The 24355-nt window shown below is 42.2% G+C and overlaps 1 protein-coding gene across 1 annotated transcript in view; it reads right to left on the bottom strand.

Annotated features, from left to right (window-relative positions):
• Slc10a6 (solute carrier family 10 member 6) overlaps window positions 1–15279 on the bottom strand; it is a 34374-nt gene extending 19095 nt beyond the window's left edge. Inside the window, exons 1-2 of the mRNA XM_090343253.1 lie at window positions 14442–15279; window positions 956–1074 (exon numbers count right to left, since the gene is read on the bottom strand). Coding sequence (XP_090199379.1) covers window positions 956–1074; window positions 14442–14818 — 496 coding nt within the window. The 5' untranslated portion in view covers window positions 14819–15279. The remainder of the gene's footprint in view (window positions 1–955; window positions 1075–14441) is intronic.
• Between the last annotated feature and the right edge of the window lie 9076 nt (window positions 15280–24355).

Here is a 24355-nt window from a genome sequence, read left to right as displayed (position 1 = left end):
TTGAACATAATGTATTATTTATCAAAATGAACTCCAAGAAATGGAAATATAGGTGTTTTGGGTGATGGTGGTAGTCGTGATGGTTATTGTTAGGCCATGCTGGAAAGCCATGCAGACACCCAGGCACAAAGAACAAAGGAAAAAAGTTTATTGCCAGCAAAGGGACTGGCAAGGCCTCTTCTCACTAAATGAGAAGAAGCCCTGCCACTGTCTGAGGTGATTTATATAAACTACAAGGCTAGGGCGCAGGGTTCTTGGTGTGAACTCCTGGAGCAGGAGCTTCATCATGGCTGAGACTTATGGCTGCTGCCCAAGTGCCCGGACCTGAAGGTCACTTTAAGGGATCCTGTTCCCTTATATGGTTGTAGCTGCCCCAAGGGGTGTCATTTCAAGGTAAAGAAGACAGGTGGCTCCTTATTTACTGCCAGAGCCAAATTGGTCCAGACTTAATTTGAGAGAACATGCCAAGCCATGGAAAAGGAGCCTCTTGGCCTAAGAGTTAGTGTTTGTTTTTGCTTCTGTGCGTGCGTGCGTGTGTGTGTGTGTGTGTGTGTGTGTGTGTGTGTGTTTTAATGGGGTGTCAAAGAAGAAGCATAGAAAGGGAGAGAGAACAAATGCAATCATGCTTTTCAGCATCCACAATGTGAAAAATCACCTGTGTAACTTGTGGGCAAGAACAGGAGGAAGAAACTGGGAGAAAGAGAAGGAATGGGGTTACCTCGTCCCAGTAAGAAATGAACTCATTCTGATTTATGAAATGATAACCATGCTGTTCAACACCTGAATAATGACCATAAAATCATAATTTTTTAAAGTCCATAGGATCATTAAAGTTTACGGAGTTATTTTAGGGAATTATATGATACCAAAAGTATCCTGCGTGAAAGACAATCAATTAATGGAATTGATTGGCACCACCGCTACTTATGCTCCATTTCACAAACCCAATACAGACCGATGTTCTGGTAGGGAATGGTGAGATTCTGTGCCAGGTCCCAGGACCAGGTGTAGAGATACAGGCAGAGGGGCATCATTCCCAGGGCGGCCACTGTGGAACAGGTTGTCATGCTGATGCTGAAAGTAAGAGGAAAACCATGCTTAGGAGGGAGAGGTAGACAGTAAGAATTTAGTCTTCTCTAAATGGTGGTCGTGCCTGTAAACCTGGCTACTCAGGTAGCCAGTCTGGACAGGAAATAGCATGAGACATTTATCTTGAAAAAACTACTCAGAAAAAGCCAGACATGGAGCTGTGGCTTAAATGATAAGAGCACTAGCCTTGAGCAAAAGCGGCCCAGGAACAATGCCTAGGCCCTGAGTTCAAAGCCAAGGACTGGCATGAGTGCACAAGCATATATGCACATGCTCGCATGCACACACACACACACACACACACACACACACACACACAACCTGGGGTTGGAGATATGGCTCCATGGTAGAGCATTAGCCAATGTGTGAAAGTGTCAAATACTGAGTTTGAGTCCTGGACGGGGGGAAGGGGAGAACTTCTTAGCTGAATGCAAATAGAATACATCTGTAATACTAGCTACTCAAGAGGTTTTTGTAGTTCAAAGCCAACCTAAGCAGAAAAGTTCATGAGAAATGAGGATTTCCAATTACCCATGAAAAAATCCAGAGGAGCTATGGCTCAAGTGGTAAAGTGCTAGACTTGAGCAAAAGAAGCTAGGGACAGCACCCAAACCGAGTTCAAACTCCAAGACTGGCACAAAAAAAAAAAAAAGGAAAAAGGTATCAAATTAGAAAATGGGACATTAGCTCATTAATTAGCCCACATTTTCCTGACTTGCCTTGCATTGAATATATTAACTCCTAATACTAGAAAAAACACATAATTGGGATTGTTCAAGAAATGTCATCCTTTATATAAATACCCTTTTACCTCCATCCCCTTGTTAGACTTAGTCCTGACCAAAATAAATAAATAAAACAAAATCCAAAATCACTATCATCAGACACTGTAACCAAGTACAAAAATTGGTGAAAGTCAAAATGGATCTTTGTGTTTAAAGGAGGATGAAAGGGGGGCCGGGAGTTTGGCCTAGTGGTTAAAGTGCTTGCCTAGCATGCGTGAAGACCCGGGTTCGATTCCTTGGTACCACATACAAACCAAAAAAAAAGCCGGAAGTGGTGCTGAGGCTAAAGTGGTAGAGCTCTAGCCTTGAGAAAGTCCAAGGACAGTGCTCAGGCCCTGAGCTCAAGCCCAGGACGGGCAAAAAAAAAAAAAGGGCCAGGAACTTGGCCTAGTGGTTAAAGTGCTTGCCTAGCATACACGAACACCCGGGTTCGATTCCTTGGTACCACATATATAGAAAAAGCTGGAAGTGGTGCTGAGGCTCAAGTGGTAGAGCTCTAGCCTTGAGAAAGTCCAAGGACAGTGCTCAGGCCCTGAGCTCAAGCCCAGGACTGGCAAAAAAAAAAAAAAAACAACAACAACAAAAAAAAACATAGAAAGGTGGATGAAAGGGTCCTGTACTGAATTTCACATCTCTCAAAAACCAAAAGTGCTTAGCAGCTTTAAAAAAATTTTAAGCTGGGGGAGCTGGGCTGGGGAGTTTGGCCTAGGGGTAGAGTGCTTGCCTAGCATGCACAAAGCCCCGGGTTCAATTCCTCAGTACCACATAGATAGAAAAGCTGAAAGTGGTGCTGTGGCTCAAGTGGTAGCGCATTGGCCTTGAGGAAAGCCCAAGGACAGTGCTCAGGCCCTGAACTCAAGCCACAGAACTGGCAAAAAACAAAACAAACACAACAAAAACAAACTTCCAGCCAGGCGCTGTGATTCATACATGTAATCCTAGCTACTTGGGAGGCTGAGATTTGAGGACCGAGATTCAATGCTAGCCCAGGCACTAAAGACCCACAAGACTCTTATCTCCAATTAATCACTAGAAAATGGGATGTGGGGCTGTGGTTCAAAGGGTAGTCTTGAGATGAAGAGCTCAGGGACAGCACTCAGGCCCAGAATTCAAGCCCCATGACCCACAAAAAATAATAATAACAATAATCTTCAGGGGGCCGGGTTCATGATGGCTCAATCCTGTAATCCTAGCTATTCAGGAGGCTGAGATCATCTTAGGATCTCAGTTCAAAGCCAGCCCATGCACAAAAGTCTATAAGACTCTTATCTCCAATTAAACACCAGAAACCCAGAAGTGGTGCTGTGTCTAAAGTGGTAGAGCGCTAGCCTTGAGCTGAAGAATTCAGGGACAGCACCCAGGCCCACGGTTCAAGCCCTACAACCAACCAAAAACAAAAACCTTCAAGCCAGGAGTGTGACCTAGTGGTAGAGTGATTGCCTAGTATGCACAAAGCCCTAGGTTCGAGTCCTCTGTATCACATACACAGAAAAGGCTGGAAGTGGTGCTGTGATTCAAGTGGTAGAGGACCAGCCTTGAGAAAGTGCAAGGACAGTGCCCAGGCCCTGATTTCAAGTCACAGGACTGGCAAAAAAAAAAAAAAATGCTAGGTGTTCTCACCTGTAACCCTAGTTATTCAAGAGGCTAAGATCTAAAGATCCAAGTTCAAAGCCAGCTCAAGCACTAAAAACCATGAGACTTTTATGTCCAGTTAACCACTATAAAACCAGAAGTGGCACTTGGCTCAGGGGGTAAGGTGGTAGCCTTGAGCTAAAGAGCTCAGGGACAGGACCCAAGCCCAGAGTTCAAGCCTCACGACTGACCTAAAAAAAAAAAAATTCAATACAGAACATATTACACTAGGATTTACTTTGAAATATAGTATACAACCAAATCAATTTTGAAAACATTGGTACTTTAGCATAAGGGAAAACTAAAATCAGGCCATAAAATAAAAAGGAAACAGTCCATGATCTTACAGTCTTTAAGTTCATACTAAAAATAGTCTTTTGTAGGATAAAGGCCAAGATAACTTACATAGGCTATAGGCTTACTGCATGTATTTACATGGCTCTCTTCCCTCACATTGTACAACTCTCTATTAAACAAGCTATTAAGCAGAGATATGTCAGGCCAGATCACTTTGAAAATCGCTTGTATAGTGCTGTAACACAAAAGTGTTCCTCAGGCCAGGAGTTTGCCCTAGTGGTAGAGTGCTTGTCTAGCATGCACAAAGACCCGGGTTGGATTCCTTGGTAGTACATACATAGAAAAAGGCCAGAAGTGGTGCTGAGGCTCAAATGGTAGAGTTCTAGCCTTGAGAAAGTCCAAGGACAGTGCTCAGGCCCTGAGCTCAAGGCAGGACTGGCAAAAAAAAAAAAAAAAAAAAAAGTTACTCCAGGTGGAGTGTTTGCCTAGTGGTAGAGTGCTTGCCTAGCATTTAGGAAGCCCTGGGTTTGATTCCTCAGTGCCACATAAACAGAAAAGGCCACAAGTGGCACTGTGGAGTAGAGGACTAGCCTTAAGCAAAAGAAACTCAGGGACAATGCCCACGTCCTTAGTTCAAGCCCCAGGAATGGCAAAAGAAAGAAAATATAGTAAAACCTCAAATTCAAAGCAAGAGCTTCCACTTGCACCAGGGCCTCCAAGAACAGGAGACAAAAATGGACTATCTACTTCTGCCTTCTCCTTTGAGAGCTGTGGCTTGGTAAAGGGATGAAGAGGCAGGGAATTGAGATGATTGTCTGACAAAAAGAAGTGTTACTGTTCCACTTGGCCAGGTGAGCCACAATCACATCTCCACCCATCCTCAAGTCATTGTGTAAAGGATTTGGGTGTATTGTGTTCGAGGAACAGGAAATGTTTCTCTTTTTTTCCTCATTCCTCTGTACTTTATCTTAATATACCAAGGTAAATTCTCAAGAAAACTTTCAAAATAGCCAAAAAGAATGTGGATTAGACAAGAGGACAACTCAGTAGAGTGTGCAGGAGGCCCTGCCTTTGATTCTCAGCACCAAAAAAAAAATAAAATAAGCCAGGTGACAGACTCAAGCATATCATCCTAGCTACTCAGGATGCTGAGATCTGAGGATTATAGTTCAAAGTCAGCCCAGGGAAGTTAAGTTCCTGAGACTTTTATTTGTTTTATTTATTTTTTTGCCAGTCCTGGGCCTTGAACTCTGGGCCTGAGCACTGTCCTTGGGCTTTCTCAAGGCTAGAGCTCTACCACTTGAGCCTCAGCACCACTTCCGGCTTTTTTCTATGTATGTGGTACCGAGGAATCGAACCCGGGTCTTCAGGCATGCTAGGCAAGCACTTTAACCACTAGGCCAAACTCCCGGCCCTCCTGAGACTTTTAACACCAATTAATCACAACATTCCGGAAGTGGAGCTGTGACTCAATTAATATTGCGCTAGTTTTGAGCACCAGTCCCTGAATTCAAGCCACAGGAACAACACACATACACACACACTACACACAAATAATAGTAGTAATAGTAGTAGTAGTAATAATAATGTGTATAAAGGCTTCTTCCTGGCTAAATTAAAGGGAAAAAAATCTCCGATTTTTGTTTTTTTGTTGCTATGGTTGTTGATCGTGGGGTTTGATCTCTGGGCCCAGGCACTGTCCCTGAGCTCTTCAACTCACGGTTAGTGCTCTACCATGTTGAATCACAGTGCCACTTTGGGTTTTCTGGTGGATAATTGGAGATAAGAGTCTCATGGACTTTCATGCCCCAGCTAGTTTTGAACTGTGATCCTCAGATCTCAGCTTCCTGAGTAGCTAGGATTATAGGCGTGAGCCACCAGCACCTGGCAAGGAAAAGGTTTTGTTGCAGCTTTCAAAATTGTGACCATGAAAGGGAGGACATGTAGGATCACATTCTTAATCTCTGTCCCTGCTGGATTCCTTGGCTATCTAGGTACCAGGTCCTGGAAGGAATTCCACATTGCATCACTTGAATCTGAACATGCCATCTCTGCTCTCACCTCTGAGGGCTTCAGCTCAAATGGTGGCTAGGATAAGATTCACAATTGTGAGAAGCACAGCTGAGGATTTGAATCACACTGACTATATGACCTTGGCTTCCTAAATTCTCACTTCCACCCTCTACAATTGTTCAAGTCCTGGCGTTCATGGCAATGGCCAAAGACGGCAAGAGAAGATCACAGTGTTTCATCCACGTGACCAATGCCAGTGGTTCCGAAAGAGTATAGTGAAAAGGTACACCTTCCATTTTACTGCCATGAAATTCTAGGATGGCATAATTGGAAGATGTAGCTAACTGACAACGTTGTTGGCTTCAATAGAACAAGACTCCACTTGCACTACGCTCAGGGCTGGGAGCGTAGCCTAGTGGTAGAGTGCTCACCTAGCATGCACAAAGCCCTGGGTTCAATTCCTTGGTATCACACACACGGAAAAAGCTAGAAGTGGCTCTGTGGGTCAAGAGGCAGAGCACTAGCCTTGAGCAAAAAGTATCCAAGGACAGTGCCCAGACCCTGAGTTCAAGCCCCAGGACTGGCAAAAAAAAAAAAAAATAATATATATACATATATATATGGCTCATTCTCCTCAAATTATTACAGAGAATAATGAGACAGTTAAAGCAAGTCAAGACAAACAGATAACTCTTGAACCTCCTTTAAATTAGAAAAAGTATATAGAGAAGAGATATTGGTATAGATGTCCCATTAAAATGTAGTGCCAGTAAGATTTTGAAATTTAAGTCCTAAATTATTCAAATACTGTCATAATTTCAAGTTTGTAAAATCAAGATCTGAGTGACACTGGTGATTCACATCTGAAATCCCAGCTACTCAGGAGGCTGATAGCTAAGCTATCAAGATTCAAAGTGAGCTGGGATAGGGGAGTCCATGAGACTCATTTCAAGTTAGTTTGAACTCAGGCCTGGGAGCTGTCCTTGAGCCTCTTTGTGATCAGGTTTTGAGTGGTTAATTGGAGATAAGAGTCTCACAGGCTGGCTTCCTTAGATCTCAGCCTCCAAAGTAGCCAGGATTACAGGCATGAGCCACCAGTGCCCAGCTTCTAATTATCTTTACTGTCTTATTTCTTCTGGCTCCAAAAAAGCTGGAAGTAGAGCTGTGGCTCAGGTGGTAGGAGGCTAGTCTTGAGTTCAGGGACCAATAAATAAATAAATAAATATCTGATTTCAAAATGAAAGCATATACTTACGCCCCTGCTAAAAGAAAGCAATGTCTGGCCAGCTGCAGGTGGCTCAGGCCTGTACTCCTAGCTACTGAGAAGGCTCATATCTGAGGATTGTAGTTTAAAGCCAACTCTGACATGAATGTCCCAGACTCTTAGCTCCAATTAAACATCAGAAAACCAGAAATGGTGCTATGGCTCAAAGTGGTAGAGCACTAGCCTAGAACTAAAAAAGCTCAGGGACAGTGCCCAGGTCCAGAGTTCAAGTCCCAAACTGACAGAAAAAAAAAATTGTCTGCCTGACAGCATGGCTAGCCTATGTCCACAGAAATGATTCCACGCAAGAGTTTAAGAGGTTTTTTTTTGATGGGTCATGGTGCTTGTACTCGGCCTGAGCGCTGTCCTTGAGCTCTTCAGCTCAAGGCTACCGCCCTACCCCGAGGCCTAGGTGCTGTCCCTGAGCTCTTTGGCTCAAGGCTACCACTCTACCCTAGAGCTAAGCCCCATTTCTAGTGATTAATTCTCGTTTTCTAGTGATTAATTGGAGATCAGAGTCTTCAACTTTGTTTTGCCTGGGCTGGCTTTGACCTTGGACCCGCAGATCTCAGCCTCCTGAGTAGCTAGGATTACAGGCCGTGAGCCACCGCACCCAGCTGAGCTTAAGCTCTTATTCCATTCCCTCAAGCAAATGTCACCTTTGCCCACTGCCTCTCAATAACACTAATAAACATTATCAATATAGTACAATGTGCCCAGTATTATGCCTCATGCTTTTATACTTTTTCCTCTTTCATTTTCACAATAATTATGTAGATATTATGTATTTATTGACAAAGATCCCAAAGTACTGTTATAGAAACTCAGGAACTTAGGTGAGGCCTGGTAGATTGAATCTCAGTTCTGTCTCCAAACCTCAAGCACAGAGGACCTTCCGTTCTGCAGGCCACACTAGGCATGAAGAAACTCAAGTTCTAGTTCCAGAGTCTTTGATAAGAACCAAGGATAAGGGGAGGGGTGACACTGTCCAAAGAGAAACATACTCTTTACCTGACTTGTGTAACTGTAACCCCTCTGATATATCACCTTTATAATAATAAAGTTGTTTTTGTTTTCAATGAATCAAGGACGTCTTTAAAGCTCAAAGTAGGTGCAATGGTGAGAATAAGCCATTGACCCCTACAGACTCTACCATCATGTGGTCACATCCTTTCTCGATAGCTAAGGATGAACTACAACCTCAGGGAAATGCAGATTTCATAAACATCAAAAGCTAGGCTGTGAGCCGTACTAATAAACAAATTTCTATTCCAGGGGAAATGTTATACTTACACAGGGCAACGACATGTTCATTCAGGCTTTCACTCTATTTGTCAATTGCTTACCACTCCCAGCTGGCACTGAGTAAGGAAAAACAAAAGGCCTCAAGTAGCTGACAGACCTGGGAGTCGAGTCAGGTGAGCAGCACAGTGACCGAAATTCTTCCAACAGGTGAGGCAAGGCACATGTTTGGCATTGTGGGGACAGAAGAGAGAGGGAGAGACAAAAGTTTCGAGTGAAAAAATGAAAAGATTAGGGGCTGGGAGTTTGGCCTAATGGTAGAGTGCTTGCCTAGCATGCACGAAGACCCAGGTTCGAATCCTCAGAACCACATACATAGAAAAAAACTGGAAGTGGTGCTGTGACTCAAGTGGTAGAGCACTAGCCTTAAGAAAGCCCAAGGACAGTGCTCAGGCCCAGAGCTCAAAGCCAGGACTGGAAAAAAGAAAAGAAAAGAAAAGATTAGGATAGGAGAAGTCTGAGATCTGGAGTCTATCATTCACCTTTCTTTTCCTACAGTCACAAATAATTAATGCTAAAAGAACAACTTAATGCTAAAAGAACATGTACATATATATATATATATAAATATATATATATATAAATATATATATATATATACATGTAATAGGACAGTTTCATCATTAGAAAGAAAGGTAATTTTGTCATGCCCAGTGGCTCACAGCAATAATTCAGCAACTACAGAGGTGACAATCAGGAGGACTGTAATTGGAGGCCAGTCCAGAAGGGAAAAGAATCTCAAGAAGGCCCACCCAGCCAGGAAACCAAGCATGGTGGTAAGTCATCTCAGCTACACTGGAATTATAAACAGGAAAGTTAAGGGAGCCCTGTCAAAAATATGAGACCCTACTCCAAAATAATGAAATTTTAAAAGCTGGAGCTGGAGCCAAGCACAGTGGCTCAATGCTGTAATCCTAGCTACTCAGAAGGCTGAGGTCTGAGGATCAAGGTTCAAAGCCAGCCTGGGCACAAAAGGACCTTGACTCTTATCTCCAATTAATCTCTAGAAAATGGGAAGTGGGGCTTGGCTCAAGGGTAGGGTGGTAGCCTTGAGCTGAAGAGCTCAGGGACAGCATCTAGGCAGAGTTCAAGCCCCACAACCCACAAAAAAAAAAAAAAAAAAAAAAGGCTGGAACTATGGCTCAATTGATAGAGTGTTACCCCTGAGGAAAAAAAAAATCAGAGAAAGTACCCAGGCCCTGAATCCAAGCTCCAGGACATGTAAAAACATCAACAACAATAACAGGTATAATAAAGTAAAAAGGGCTGGGGACATGGCTGAAATGGTAAAGAACCTGCCTACAAGCTCAAAGCCTTGAATTCAACCTTTCAGCAGAAAAAGAAATCTTGCCAGAAGCATTACCCCCCCATTAATATTTGAAGGTTTTATATGAAGTTTAAAAGCCAGAATAATATATACATATAATTAATTATAACCATATGTAATTAATATTACATATATGTCATAAATTCCCTCCATAAGGTATCCTGAGTAGTCAAATTCACGACTGAATAATACCAGTGAAGCTATTGTCTAGTTGAAACAGATAAAAATGGTTTTTTGGTTTTTTTATATATTTTTATTGTAATTAATAAAAGGGTTACATGATATTTGCCAGATAGAAGGTGCATTAATTCACATACATTAATACCCTTTCACATGTCTTGGTATAAAAGTGTCTTTTTTTTTTTTTTTGCCAGTCCTGGGCTTGAACTCAGGGCCTGAGCACTGTCCTTGGACTTTCTCAAGGCTAGAGCTCTACCACTTGAACCTCAGCACCACTATCCTGCTTTTTTCTATATGTGGTACCGAGGAATTGAACCCGGGTCTTCATGCATGCTAGGCAAGCACTTTAACCACTAGGCCAAACTCCCGGCCCTAAAAATGGTTTTGAGACAGATAAGCTGTTGGGATGGTTAGACGACAATGTGAGTGTTCTTAACACTACTAAATGATAACATTTAAAATTCGTTTAAATGACAAATTTGGTTGTCGATTTCACAATATTAAAGAAGGACCTTGAAGCCAGGCTCCCGGTGCTTACATGCCCAATCTCTACTCAGGTCAGGAAGCCGAGATCTGAAGTTCCCAATTCCAAGCCCGCCTGTGAAGGAAAGTCTATGAGACTCTTTTTTTATTGGGGGTGGAGAGTGGAGGGCAGTCCTGGGGCTTGAATTCTGAGCCTGGATACTGTCTTTGAGCTTCTTTCGCTCATGGCTAGCACTCTGCCCCTTGAGCTACACAATCACATCCAGCTTTTTCTGTTTTTCTGGTACTGAGGAATCGAACTCAGGGCTTCATGCATGCTAGGCAAGCATTCTACCACTAAGCCTCATTTCCAGCCCCTCTGGGAGACTCTTGTCTCCAATGCACCACCAAAAATCTGGAAGTGGAGCTATAGTGTGACTCAAGTGATATAGCACTATCCTTGAGCAAAAGAAGCTTAGAGACAGGCCCCTGGATTCAAGCACCAGGACCAACAAAAAAAAAAAAGAAAGAAAGAAAAACAAGGACCTTGGAAAGTCTTACAAATAAAGAAAACCTTGTCCATGCAGTGCAACTAAGTTGTGCCATGAGCAGTAACTATAAAAAGCCCTGGCAGGACATTCAGTTTTTTGTTTGTTTTTTTTTTTAAAAAAAACCCGTTTCATACCCTAGTTCATATAGCCAGTTATACTAAATGACAATCAATGATAAAAGTATGTTTCTCTTCATCTTAGAATTGGGGAAACTGAAGCAGAGAGAATTTGCATAACCTGCCAAACCAGCCCCGTGGGTTAGTTAGCTACTTTTCCAGAGTGATGCACTTCAGGGCTACACACTCCCACAGGCCCTCCTGTTCCAGTCCTCTTCTCCAAGGCCAGAACTCCGTCCATCTCTATTACAGAGTAATGGAAAAATGCCTCCAGTTCTTCCCTTTTCTAGTTTGTGTGCCCTCGGTAACTTCATAATTCATACATTCTGTCCCCATCAAGAGATAAAATAGAAGGGGTGCAGTGGCTCACGCCTGTAATCCTAGATACCAGGAGGCTGAGATCTGAGGATCACAGTTCAAAGCCATCCCAGGCACTGAAGACCCGAGACTCTTCTCTCCAATTAACCACTAGAAAACCGGAAGTGTTGCTGTGGCCCAAAGAGTAAGGTGGTAGCCTTAAGCAGAAGAGCTTAGGGACAATGCCCAAGCCCAGAATTCAAACCCCATGACCAACAAAAAAGAAAAAACAAAAAGGCGCATGGTAGAATTTGAAAACAGGCAACCTGACATCTTGTCCACTTACTATAAAATTAGAACTGAGAGGGGCTAGGAGCATAGCTTAGTGGTAGAGTGCTCACTTAGCAGGCATGAAGCCCTGGGTTTGATTCCTCAGTACCACATATGCAGAAAAAGCCAGAAGTGGTGCTGTGGCACAAGTGGAAGAGTGTTAGCCTTGACCAAAATGTGTCCAAGGATAGAGCCCAGGCCCTGAGTTCAGTTAACCAAGAAACTGAAAGTTCAGAGAACAGCTGAGAAGATACTGCATTTGGCCAAGAAAAGGCCTGCCCTGGGGAAGGGCACTGGAGAAAGACAAGATACAAACAAAAAGTATGGGTAGCCTAGCAACCCATGCAAAGATGAAGAGTTCTGGCAACTGGAAGTGATTGCTTTATAATTATAATCAATTATGAATCAATCTATAACTGGAGTGTTATTTCAGTCTATAATACTGTATTTTCTCTTATCTGAAGCTTCACTGAAATTGAAGAGTTTATGTCTTAAATATATAAGCTTTCTTAGCCCTCGGTTTCAAACTTCATTTTCTTCCTGATGTTTTTTAAATTTTCTTTTTATTTAGTTAGGTTTAGTTTGATCTGTCTGTTTCAGTTAGTTATCTAAGCAAAGTTTAAAGCTACAAAGATAGATGGGTTAAGAGAAGCAAAATGAGCTTTATCTTTCACAGACTTTCTATTCATTGCCAATAAGGGATGAAAGTAATAAACATTTCCTTTCCCAGAACAGAAATGTTTCAAAACACTTTCAAGATTCATGCTTCTACCCATAACAGAACATACAGTTATATTACTACATGCTGTGGGGAAAAAATGCCTTAGTTGCAGACTGATATAAAACAGATGTGAATTCAAATGTGAGTTCTGCTATAGTTTTAGTGGAATTTGGCAAGCAACTCAACCAGTCTGACTCATAATTTTGTCGGCTGTAAAATCCAGTTTAATAAAAGGTCACTTACGAGGTTATTATGAAAACCAAGAAGAACTAAGCATGATGCTGAATAAATCTTAGTTTCCTTTTTCTTTCCAAAAAGTGTCCAAAACAGACATTCATCACTGATAGATGAACTTTGTGCAAAGAATATTTATCATTTCTTTGTTTCGTTAATAGCCAACTTTATTGAACATAAATTGGTAGCATATTAGAACTTAGACATAAGATACAAAATACATCAAGGAGAGACTAGGAATGAGGCTTAGTGATAGAGTGCTTGTCTAGCCTGCATGAAGTCCTGTGTTTGATTTCTCAGTACCACATAAACAGAAAAAGATGGAAGTGGTGCTATGGCTCAATTGGTACAATCTAGCCTTGAGTACAGAGAGACTCAGGAACAGAGCCCAAGCCCTAAGTTCAAGCTCCAGAATGGACATTAATAATAATAATAATAATAATAATAATTTTTACAACTAAAAGATATTAACATATGAAAGTTAATTTCTTGTCTGAGTGGGGTGAAAACATTAAAATTTATAGGTAAAATCTGTTCTATACATGAGCATGCATAGGAAACTAGAAATCTAGACCTGCAGCTCACTCACTGATATTAACTCCCAGCTTATCATCACCTCTGACTCACTCATTCATTTTTTTGTATAGTAAATCTCAACTAAATGTCATATACATAGAAAAAAGATATGAAAATGTGTACGTAGTCTATTCCCTTGATGGGGGGTGGGGAAGGGGAGGAGGAAGAGGAGGAGGATATAAAACAGTATTTGTAATTAAGAATATAGACAAAACAATGGATCTAGAAAAAATTATGTTTTAGCTCTTTTTTTCCCCACATCTTTCTTCCTTCACTGCTTTTTTCCCTATCAAAACATGTTTGTTTGGCCAGGAGTTTGGCCTAATGGTAGAGTGCTTGCCTAGCATGTACAAAGACCCAGGTTCGATTCCTCAGTACCACATATATATATATATATATATATATATATATATATATATATATATATATATGTGGCCAGAAATGGTGCTGTGGATCAAGTGGTAGAGCTCTACCCGTAAGAAAGCCTAAAGACAGTGCTCAGGCCCTGAGTTAAAGGCCCAGGACTGACAATAAAAACAAAACATGTTTGTTTTTTTTCCCCTTCAAAATATGTGAATCATCCATCCTCATTAAAGTGTAAATAAATGACTGGTAAGGCTTAATATGTGCTTTTTCCACATCTGGGAATAAGGTCAAACACCAGGAGTACAATCCAATGAGAAGCACAAAACATCTGCTGAGGAATCAGAATGAACAGTTTAAATTTTACATCCCAAGTCAAATCAACAGGCCTCCAACAAGAACTTAAAAGAGGACATTTATCAGATACCCATAAAGCTCCATTATTCAGTTTCCCAAAATACTGATGGAAGCTACCAGGGCTTCCCTCTGGCTATGTCACTTGCCACCTTCACCTGCACCACTATTAACTGCCTCCAAGCCACTGTCATTTGCTTTGTGGGGTTCTCAGTGGATGCCCTAGGACTGTATGGTTCACCAGGTCAGTCAGCACTGATGAAAATGAGTTCATGCTTAGGAAAAAGCACAGGGCGAGGTATAGTCCAACCTCCATTTCCACATTCACACCAGATCTCACTGCACAGGTCGGTAGAAGCCAATAAAGCAGAGGACGGTTACAAAAAGGCAGCTCGGGGCTCAGGAAAGAAAGGCTGTCCCTGGCTGAGCAAACTTCTGCAATAGCTGTGGTATTTCCCACAGAAGCTACCAAAAGATTGCAAAGATGTCAGTTACTTCCACTGCCAAGTGGGGTTAAGGAGACTGTCACATTTCTAGGTATCACTTACCTGAGATCCATATCTCCATCAACCCAGAAGGTGAAGACATTAGAGATGGTTCCCCCGGGACAGCACCCCATGATGAGAACAGTGATCGCTTGGACTGGTTTCAGAGAAAAGCTGATGGCTAGCACATAGGCTGTCAGAGGCATGAGTCCAAACTGGCAGAGGAGGCCCACAGCGATGCCCCAGGGTCTCCGGAGGTGTGACCAGAGCTTCTGTGCCTCCACAGAGCATCCCAGAGAGAACATGAGCAGACCCATCATCACAGCAGTCACCACGGTGAACACCACTTGCAGGTTCCCAGGCGTCTCCAGTCCCCCTGGCAGCTCCGCCTCTGAAGTGTTGGCAGAGCAGGCTGAGCTGCTGGAACAATTTGCTCTCATCTCCTCGAGCCAGCGCCACAAACAAGCATCTGCACTGATGACTGGGCAGGTCTCTCCTGCCACATTTTGTAACAGTGCAACCAAGTTACACGTGGAGAATCATTCCAATTGCCATTGGCCAGCCAGGTGATTCACCCTAATCAAATCAATTTATCCACAAGGGATAGTATTATCCAAGTAATGAGTAATGTTGTAAGCCGGGCTCTCCGCTTCGGTTCTTACTCACCCGTGAATATTCAAGTAAAATGAGACAAGCAAACTTGTTGTCAAGTGGATCGACCAGGCTGTCGTCAGCAACACATCATGTTCCAGGAAAGTACACTGGATGCCAAGACATAATTTCTCCAAATTCAGTAGGAATTTCAAAGAGCAGGATGTGGCATTATGTGAAGAGAGAGTCTGAGTCCGGAAAAAAACAAAGCCCTCTGTGCCAAAGCCACGCCTCAAAGCATTAGCAAAGCACTTCTGCTAGAAATATTAAAGCAAGAGTAGGCTAGTTTAGGAAATGTTGGGAGGGACTGAAGAAAACTTCAACAGACCTTTGGAATTAGCTTCAATTTTTCTTTCTACATTGGTAAGACCCCGAGATTCTGCTCTCCAATTAACCACTAGAAACCCAGAAGCAGAACTATGGCTCAAGGGGTAAGGGCAGTAGCCTTGAGCTGAAGAGCTCAGGGACAGGGACCAGGCCTAGAATCCAAGCCCCAGGACCAACAGCAACAACAATAAAAGAATTGGTGTCTAAAACCAATAATTAAACACCTGCAAGAATAATACAATGTGAAGCACCTGACCATGTCTTACGAGACATGTGGAAACTTGTTTCTGTAACCAAAATTATTCAAGACAGATACCTCCTTCCTTTGGAGATTCAGATCTGATTTGAGCCACCCTGTCATATATGGGCACACTGCAAAGAAATACAGGAAACACCTTGGACTAGGATCAGGAGATGGGATGTGAGGATGACTCCCTGCCACACCGTCCCAGAGGGCATACTAGCAAAACCAGACAAAGCTAGTACAGTTCTCAGAAGCTGAATTGACAAAAAAAAAAAAAAGATGCTCCACCTTTTCTCACAGCCAGCAGTTTGTGACACACAGGCCGGAACAAGGTACACGTTCACCAACTCCTTTACCTTGCAGAAGAGGGATGATCACAGTGCAGTTTTGTTCTTGAATGAACCAGATTTTTCCATGACAAAATGCTTAGGGCATGTTAGCAACATTAAAACACATGTTGACCCTGTACATGGCAAGCGAATAATGAAATTGATTATTACGAATAATAAAAAAGAAAAAAAACTAGAAAAGAATGTTAAGTTGGACGAAATGAGAACTAAGTTTCAATATCATGATGGTTGAAGGTGTTCCTGCAGCTTCCCAGATTCATGCAAAATCATAAATCCTTACGATTGACTGTGAGAAGCATTTTAGGATAGTCTCATGAGGTAGAGATTTTAGCAAGGATTTCTTTTAATATGCCTGGGGTAAGCAGAGAAGGAAGAAAAGCTAAGACAAACATTCCCTACTCCCCATCTAGGAAAAAGACACGAAAGACTCAAAACTGACAGCTGTTATCTGCTGCCTTGATTCTTACTGAACTAGGAGAACACACACAATCAGCTCCATTAAATAATGATTCTGGATGGCCAGGATGGGTGTTGTTACTCTAAAGTATGGAAATATATCTGGACCTACCTAAAACTCAGGGACAGTAGGTGAACCTTAGAGCTGGCTTTCCACAGATAGGCTTCTCTACCCATTCGTGAAGAATCCAAAATTGTTTTTCAATTCTACAATTTCAAAGATATGATGATTAATTAGGAGGTGTGGAGGAAGGGAGAATTAGTGGCTCTGTTTTGGGGGGAGGGTTGTTTTGTGTGAGTGTGTGTGTGTGTGTGTGTGTGTGTGTGCACATGCATGCATACCAGATTGGATGCTGTCCCTGAGATTTTGTGCTCAAGGCTATCCTTCTGAAACCATTTAAGCCATAGTACATTTTTCTTGATGACTAATTGGAGATAAGAGTTTCACAGGGGCCGGGAGTTTGGCCTAGTGGTTATAGTGCTTGCCTAGCATGCATGAAGACCCAGGTTCGATTCCTCGGTACCACATACATAGAAAAAAGCCGAAGTGGTGCTGAGGCTCAAGTGGAAGAGCTCTAGCCTTGAGAAAATTCCAAGGCCAGTGCTCAGGCCCTGAGCTTAAGCCCAGGACTGGCAAAAAAAAAAAAAAAAGAGTTTCATAGACCTTCCTGCTCAGGCTGGCTTCAAACTTTAATCCTCAGATCTCAGGCTTCTGAATAGCTAGAATTGCAAGCATGTGGTTTTCCAGTGTTTGAATTCATGATTCTATTGAGTCTGGTCCTTTTGATACTTAAAATAATATATTTTCCTGGGCTCCTCATTGATCTATCCTGTCTTATCTCCCCCTTAAATGACTTTTGATCTCCTTTAATCTTAAAATATTTACAGAGCATCTGTGTGTTTCTCTTCTGTAGCTGCTTCTCAGCTGAAATGTAGACACTACTGCAATCAAATATTCTATGAAAGCACCTGTGAGGCAGAACCTCCATGTGGAGATCAGAGGTAAACACAAAGCTAGTTGTTTGTTTTTTTGTCAGTCCTGGGGCTTAAACTGTGAGCCTGGGTGTTGTCACTCTTAAGCTCAAGGCTACCACCCTACCCCTTGATTGAGCCACAGTGCCACTTCTGGTTTTCTAGTGGTTAATTGTAGATAAGAGTCTCATTGGTCTTTAGTGCCCAAGCTGGCTTTGAACTGCAATACTCAGATCTTGATTAGCTGAGATTACAGGCATGAGCCACCTCACCCAGCTCCCCCCACCCTCCATCGGTCTGCTTGAACTGTCCCTGAGTTCTTCAGCTCAAGGCTAGTGCTCTACCACTTGAACCACAGTGCCACTTCCTATTTTCTGGTGGTTATTTGGAGCTAGGAGCCATGGCTGGCTCATCCTGAGTAGATAGGATTACAAGCATGAGCCACCTACGCCCAGCTACAAGGCTGTATTTAAAGAGAGCCAAGCAGATAACACACCCTAAAGGATAAATTTAGCTTCACAAATGAATTAAGATGTTTTGTTGTGAGCAAGATATGCCAGAAACATAGAACATAGTTACCTCTTTCTACAATATTAGAATTTATCAAATAGCAAGTACACAAGCTACATCAATTCTGTTTGGAATTAATTTAATTATCTGAGTACTGATTTGGCTTGATAATCTTGAACTACTGACAACTCATATTCTTTTTTTTTTTTTTTTGCCAGTTTTGGAGTGTGAACTCAGGGCCTGGGTTTTCTTAAGGCTAGAGCTCTATCACTTGAGCCACAGCACCACTTGGGGCTTTCTCTATGTATGTTGTACTGAGGAATCGAACTCTGGTCTTCGTGCATGCTAGGCAAGCACTCTACCAATAGGCCAAACTCACCGCCCTTCATATTATTTCATTACAATTTTTGTTAATGTGTGAATGTGTGTGTGTGTGTGTGTGTGTGTGTGTGTGTGTGTGTGTGTGTGTGTACACATACCAGTATAGGGGCTTGAATCCAGGGCCTGAGCTTTTTTACAAAAGCTAGCATTTTACCACTTGAGCTCAGCTCTATTTCCTGCTTTTCTGCTAGTTAATTGGAGATAGAGATCTCAGGAACTTTCCTGCCTTGACTGGCTTCAAACGGTAATCCTCACATCTCAGACCCCTAAGTAGCTAGGATTATGGAACTCAGCCACCAGCATTTGGCTTTGTATTCCAATCTTAATTATTAATATTAACTCTCAGATCTCACACTATACTTCCCATTATGATATATACCTTAACAAACAGCTAGGAAGGGGTTAAAGCAGTTATAGAGTTCAAATGATTGATTAGAAAAATAACAAAGGCATTGTAACAGGTACTTAAAAGCTCCTTTTGCTTAAAAAAAGCACTGGCTCAGGGCTGGGAATGTAGCTTAGTAGTAGAGTGCTTGCCTGGCATTCATGAAGCTCTGGGTTCGATTCCTCAGTACCACATAGACAGTTCAAATGGTAGAGCACTAACCTTGAGCAAAAGAAACTCAAGGACAAGGCCCAGGCCCTGAGTTCAAGCCCCAAGACTGGGGAAAAAAAATTTTGTTTTAGGAGCCGGGAGTTTGGCCTAGTGGTAGAATGCCTGCCTAGCATGCACGAAGACCCGGGTTCGATTCCTTGGTACCACATACATAGCAAAAAGCCAGAAGTGGTGCTGAGGCTCAAGTGGTAGAGCCCTAGCCTTGAGAAAATCCAGGGTCAGTGCTCAGACCCTGAAGCCAAGCCCAGGACTGGCAAAAAAAAAAAATTTTTTTTGCTTGTAAAGCACTGAGTCTGTAATAGGACCCAAACATTAAATGAAAGTGCCCAGTAGCAGTTTGCCAGAAGTAATGGGAATAGGCAAAACAGTCTTAAAATTCAGGAAGAGATCCCAAGATGTGTGAGAGAAAATATTTAAACTACTAGATCCATAAGTAAGCAGTGATCTGTTAAAATCCAAACTGTCCATCAATGTCACAGGATGACACAAATATTTTTGAGTTCCTTACTCACTGAAGGGCTAATGAAAAGCTTTATTCTAGAGTGCCAGTCTTAAGCAATAAAGCTAAGCAAAAGCCTAGGCCCTGATGTCCAATCCCAGGACCAGCACACACGTGCGCACACACACATACACACACATACACACACACACACACACACACAGAAGACAGAAACACAAACATACATCCCATCATAACCCAAGATATGATAAGGACACCTGCTCAGCTATGTTTATCTCTGCACCTTTCACAATAGCCAGGCGATGGAAACAATCCAGATGCCCTACTGCAGATGAATGGATACAGAAAATGTGGTATATATACACAATGAAATTCTACATAGCCAACAGACAAGATAAAATAATGGCATTCGCAGGGAAGTGGATGAATCTAGAGCGAATCATGTTGAGTGAGACAAGTCAAGACCTAAGGAACAAAAGGTGCATGATATCCTTAATATGTGGCTATTAGATCCAAACAGTTCAAGAGCAAGGACTTAAAAGTTGCATACCCAATGCTATGGACATGGTATTGAAAATATAAACACATCTACATAAACATAAAAACTTATGACTCTATGGACATATTTTATTACATAGATTAATATGTATCTATGACATACAAATCCATAGCCTAATTTTGATTATGTCCTAAAATCTTAGTTCCAGTGACTGTAGAGATTCCCTTCTTGAATACTTGTTTGTTAAATACGTCATTTGAAATATGATGTAAAAATCAATGTTAATAAATTAATTTTAAAAAAGCTTTATTCTAGCTTAAGGGATTGGACCAATAGATATCCAACTCAATCAAATAAAGAACCAAGCCCAGAAACAAACCTCCCAAAGAGGTCCTGAGGAGGGACTTCGCTGAGCCTTTCAACTGCAATTAAAACGTTTCATGATAAATTTCCTTCAGAAATCGAAAATGTATTCCTTTTCTAATAAAACATTGCTATCATGTTCACTGCCTCTCTTGTAAGAAACTTCTTTTGTAGAGCCCTGTGAATTCACAAAGTCCCACAACTTTGAATCTGTGCCCTTTGATCTGAATCGCCTAGCACGTCAGGAGGAAAGAAAATATTCAGTGATAAACATCTTCTGTGGCCTGCAACCTACTCCTCAAACAAGCAAAGCCTTATCACCTGAAAAATAAAATAGCTCAAAACTCAGATCATCTTGTTCCTGTTCTGTTCCAGTAATAAAGTGATAAAAAAAAAAAAAGTAATAGTAACTCCTCCAAGAATGAAGCTATAGATAATGGTCAACCAGGCTAGACCTGGGGACTTGGTATTTCTTTGCTTTGTGTGTGTGTGTGTGTGCGAGTGTGTTTTGTCGGTTGTGGGGCTTGAATTTAGGCTTGGGCGCTGTCTCTGGATCGCTCTCTGTGCTCAAGGTTAGTGTTCTACCACTTGAGCCACAGCACCACTTCCAGTTTGTAAGTGGTTAATTGGAGATAAGGAGTTTCGCAGGCTGGTTTGGAACTGCAGTCCTCAGATCTCAGCCTCCTGAGTAGCTAGGATTCCAGATGTGAGCCACCAGCGCTGTTCAAACTGTGCATACCTTTTCTACCCCTTTTCTCCCAATTGTTCTTATTGAACAGAAAACAATGTCTGTACCTCTGAAGACAACTGAAGTACTGACTTGCCGTCTTCCCATGCCTGTGATGTAATGACCAATCTCCTTGCTCTGTCCTTCATCACTTATTTGGCATATGGGAGCTGTAAGGAAACGACCACATGGTTCAGGCAGAAAAGAATTTATTAAGAAGACAGCAAAGTACACTGAGGGCTGAGCAGTGAGTTTTGCAGGGAAAGGGCCGGGCCCCAGCCTGGGTTGGAGTTAAGTAGGACGGGGGCGGGGAGGAGGCGTGGCCACGGCGGAGGCGGTCCTGACCGCAGAGCCTGGGAACCACCCACAGGCCTCCAGGGAGGCGTGGCCAGGTCGGTCCAGGATGTGACCTCAGAGAAAGGGGTGGTAACTGGTCCGAATGTGCCAGTCACCTAGGTGACTGGGAGGGACTTCCTGCAGGGAAAACAAAGGGGAGGGAGAAGTCGACCTGCAGATTCGCACACAGATTCAGGCGGGCCTAACAGGAGCAAGGTAGCTGAGCCTTACTGGGCCTCACGAACACTGGGCCTGGAGTCTAAAAACCTAGAGACAAGACTGGGTTGTCACCAGGTGTGAGTCTACTCAGGAGGCTGAGATCTGAGGATCCCGGTTCAAAGCCAGCCCAGGCACTGAAGAACTGTCTCTCCAATTAAGCACCAGAAGACGGGAGTGGTGCTGTGGCTCAAGGGGTAGGGTGGTAGCTTGAAGTACATAGAAGCTCAGGGACAGCGCCCCGAGTTCAACAAAAACAAAAAGAATTGGGATATTTACACTGACCTGGTAACAAGTGCAAGAAAAATGCTTGCCATCTCTGCCTCCAATTGGTATTTAATCCTGCAAACACCTTAGGTTCCAGGAAGGGAAGGGATTGATGATTGATACCTTTTTTTAAGAGTAATATTTGTGTTCTTTTAATTTTATTGTAAAGGTGATGTACAGAGGTGTTACAGTTACATGTCAGGTATTGAGTATATTTCTTTCGAAGTTTCACCCCCTCCATTTCCTCCCAGTTTTTCCCCTCCCAGCCTCCCTTTTCCCCAATTGTATAGTTTATTTAGTGTCTAATGAGCATCACAGTGGAATTGGTTCACTCTTTGTCCCACCATGTTGCTTTCCCTTCCCCTCACCAAATCAGATAAATTTATATACAAGACAAAGTGTACAAGAATCCAGAAGGGGACAAAAAGGGATAAACTGAAAACAAACAAACAAAAAGAACAGCAAACAGCACAATAAAAAATAAGTTAAAAAGCCGGGCACCCTCCGGTGAGTCTCACCTATAATCCTAGCTACTCAGGACGCTGAGATCTGAGGATCACGGTTCAAAGTCAGCCAGGGCACAAAAGTCCATGAGATGTACCTTCTATCTGGCAATATAACTGTAATCCCTCTATACATCGAAATTAAAAAGATATATTAAAAAAAAGTGCATGAGACTCTTATCTCCAATGAACCACCAGAAAACTAGAAGTGGCACTGTGGCCCAGTGGTAAAGCGCTAGCCTTGAGCTGAAGAGCTCAGGGACAGTACCCAGGACCAGAATTCAAGTCCCACGACCCACAAAAAATAAAAAAAAAAAGTATCTCATTTCCATTTCTTGGAGTTCATTTGGACAAGCATCATTTTATATGAGCACATGCACAAAGCTCTTGAGCCCTTCTTATCCTCTCCTAAGAATATCTGTTTTAGCACTCTATGAATGTTTAAAGTACTGTTTAATCTTGGTCAAGTGTAATTTTTTTGCCTTTTACTATCCATTGGATTTACTTGTAGATTTATAGGCACATTGTCATTATTATAAATGAGGGAAACCATGGAGCCTATGGTCCTTTGAGTCTGGCTTACTTCACTTAATATGATTTCTTCGAAGTCTTTCCATTTCCTTACAGATGGGGTAATGTCATTCTTTCTGATGAAGCTAGAATTCTATTATGTATAAGTACCACATCTTGATGCAATCATCTACTGAGGGGCATCTGGATTGGTTCCAAAGGGAAGAAACAGCAGAACCTCATAAGACAGAATATCCCCTGAATGAGGACCATTACTTATACTGACAAAGCTTCAGTCTGGAACCTTCTCATGAAGCCAGATTGCAATAACAACCAGATCCCACTTTGACCTGAATGGTGCAATTATGTAAATCTCTCACCTTATTTCTCAAGTCTACTCGAAAGCTCCTATCTGTACCCCAAGGTGAGCTGAAGTGCTTACTTTGCAACTTTCCCAGAATTCCTATGATCATACCAAATCGTTTTCTGACCTTCACCCCTACTCTTCTCCTTATTCGATGAACTGGAGCAAGTCTGTCTACTTGCCTCAAAACAGGTGGAAACCCACCAATTAGGCCTCTGACCTAGAACCCTCCATTACATTCTCCTAGTTCCCAGGTAAGGAAACAAAGACACAGGAGTTATATACAAGATTATCAAGCAAGTACATTGTAATATTAGTCTAATTCTCAGTCTGCCTATATTTCCTTGGAGTACACAGAAGTGGGAATAATAAAAAGCAGTGGAAAACAGGACCAGGGATAAAAGAGACAATGACTCAGGTCCACAGCTCAGGAGTGGATTTGAACTACAATCCTACATGCTTCCTTGGTAGCTGATGATGGGTGCATGTTACCATGTCCAGTTTTTATTGATTGAAAGGCAGTCCTATAAGCTTTTACCCAGGGCTGACCTCTAATGATCCTTCTGAACTTCATCTCTTAAGTAGCTACGATGACAGATGTGAGCCCCAAATCCAGCTTCTAATATTACCTTCTGTATTCATAAATTTAAAGGATATTTATGCATGCACCTTAATTTTGACAACTAGCTCTACAAACATGAAATATTTTATGTATCATTGTTCTCTACAAATAGAAGGTGAAATAAAAGATTGAGAAAACAACACAAATGCCTGGGGCTGTTCAGGCTGCAAATGTAAAGCAAAGGGAAAGGTACATAAAAGAACATAGATTAAACTGGTGGGATTGTTGTACTAGTTCTAAAAAATTAGAATAAGGAGAAACTTCTAGAAGCTAAACAAAAAAATGCAACTATAAAAATCAGAGCTCGGAGTATGGCTTGGTGCCTTGCATGCACCAAGTCCTAGGTTTAATTCTTTAGAACCACTTACACAGAAAAAGCTGGAAGTGGTACTGTGGCTTAAGTGGTAGAGTGCTAGCCTTGAGAACAGTGCCCAGGCCCTGAGTTCAAGCCCCAGGGCTAGCAAAACAAAACAAAACAAAACAAACAAACAAAAAAAAAACCCATAGCCGAGCACAGTGGCTCACACCGGTAATCCTAGCTACTTAGAAGGCTGAGATCTGAGGATCAAGGTTCAAACCCAGGATGGGCACAAAAGGACCTGA

The sequence above is a fragment of the Megascapheus bottae genome, chromosome 13, assembly GCF_031878675.1.
Source record: "Megascapheus bottae isolate mThoBot1 chromosome 13, mThoBot2.hap1, whole genome shotgun sequence".
NCBI lineage: Eukaryota > Metazoa > Chordata > Mammalia > Rodentia > Geomyidae > Megascapheus > Megascapheus bottae.
The sequence above is the reverse complement of the archived record's forward strand: the minus strand, read 5'-3'. Positions and strand labels throughout refer to the sequence as shown.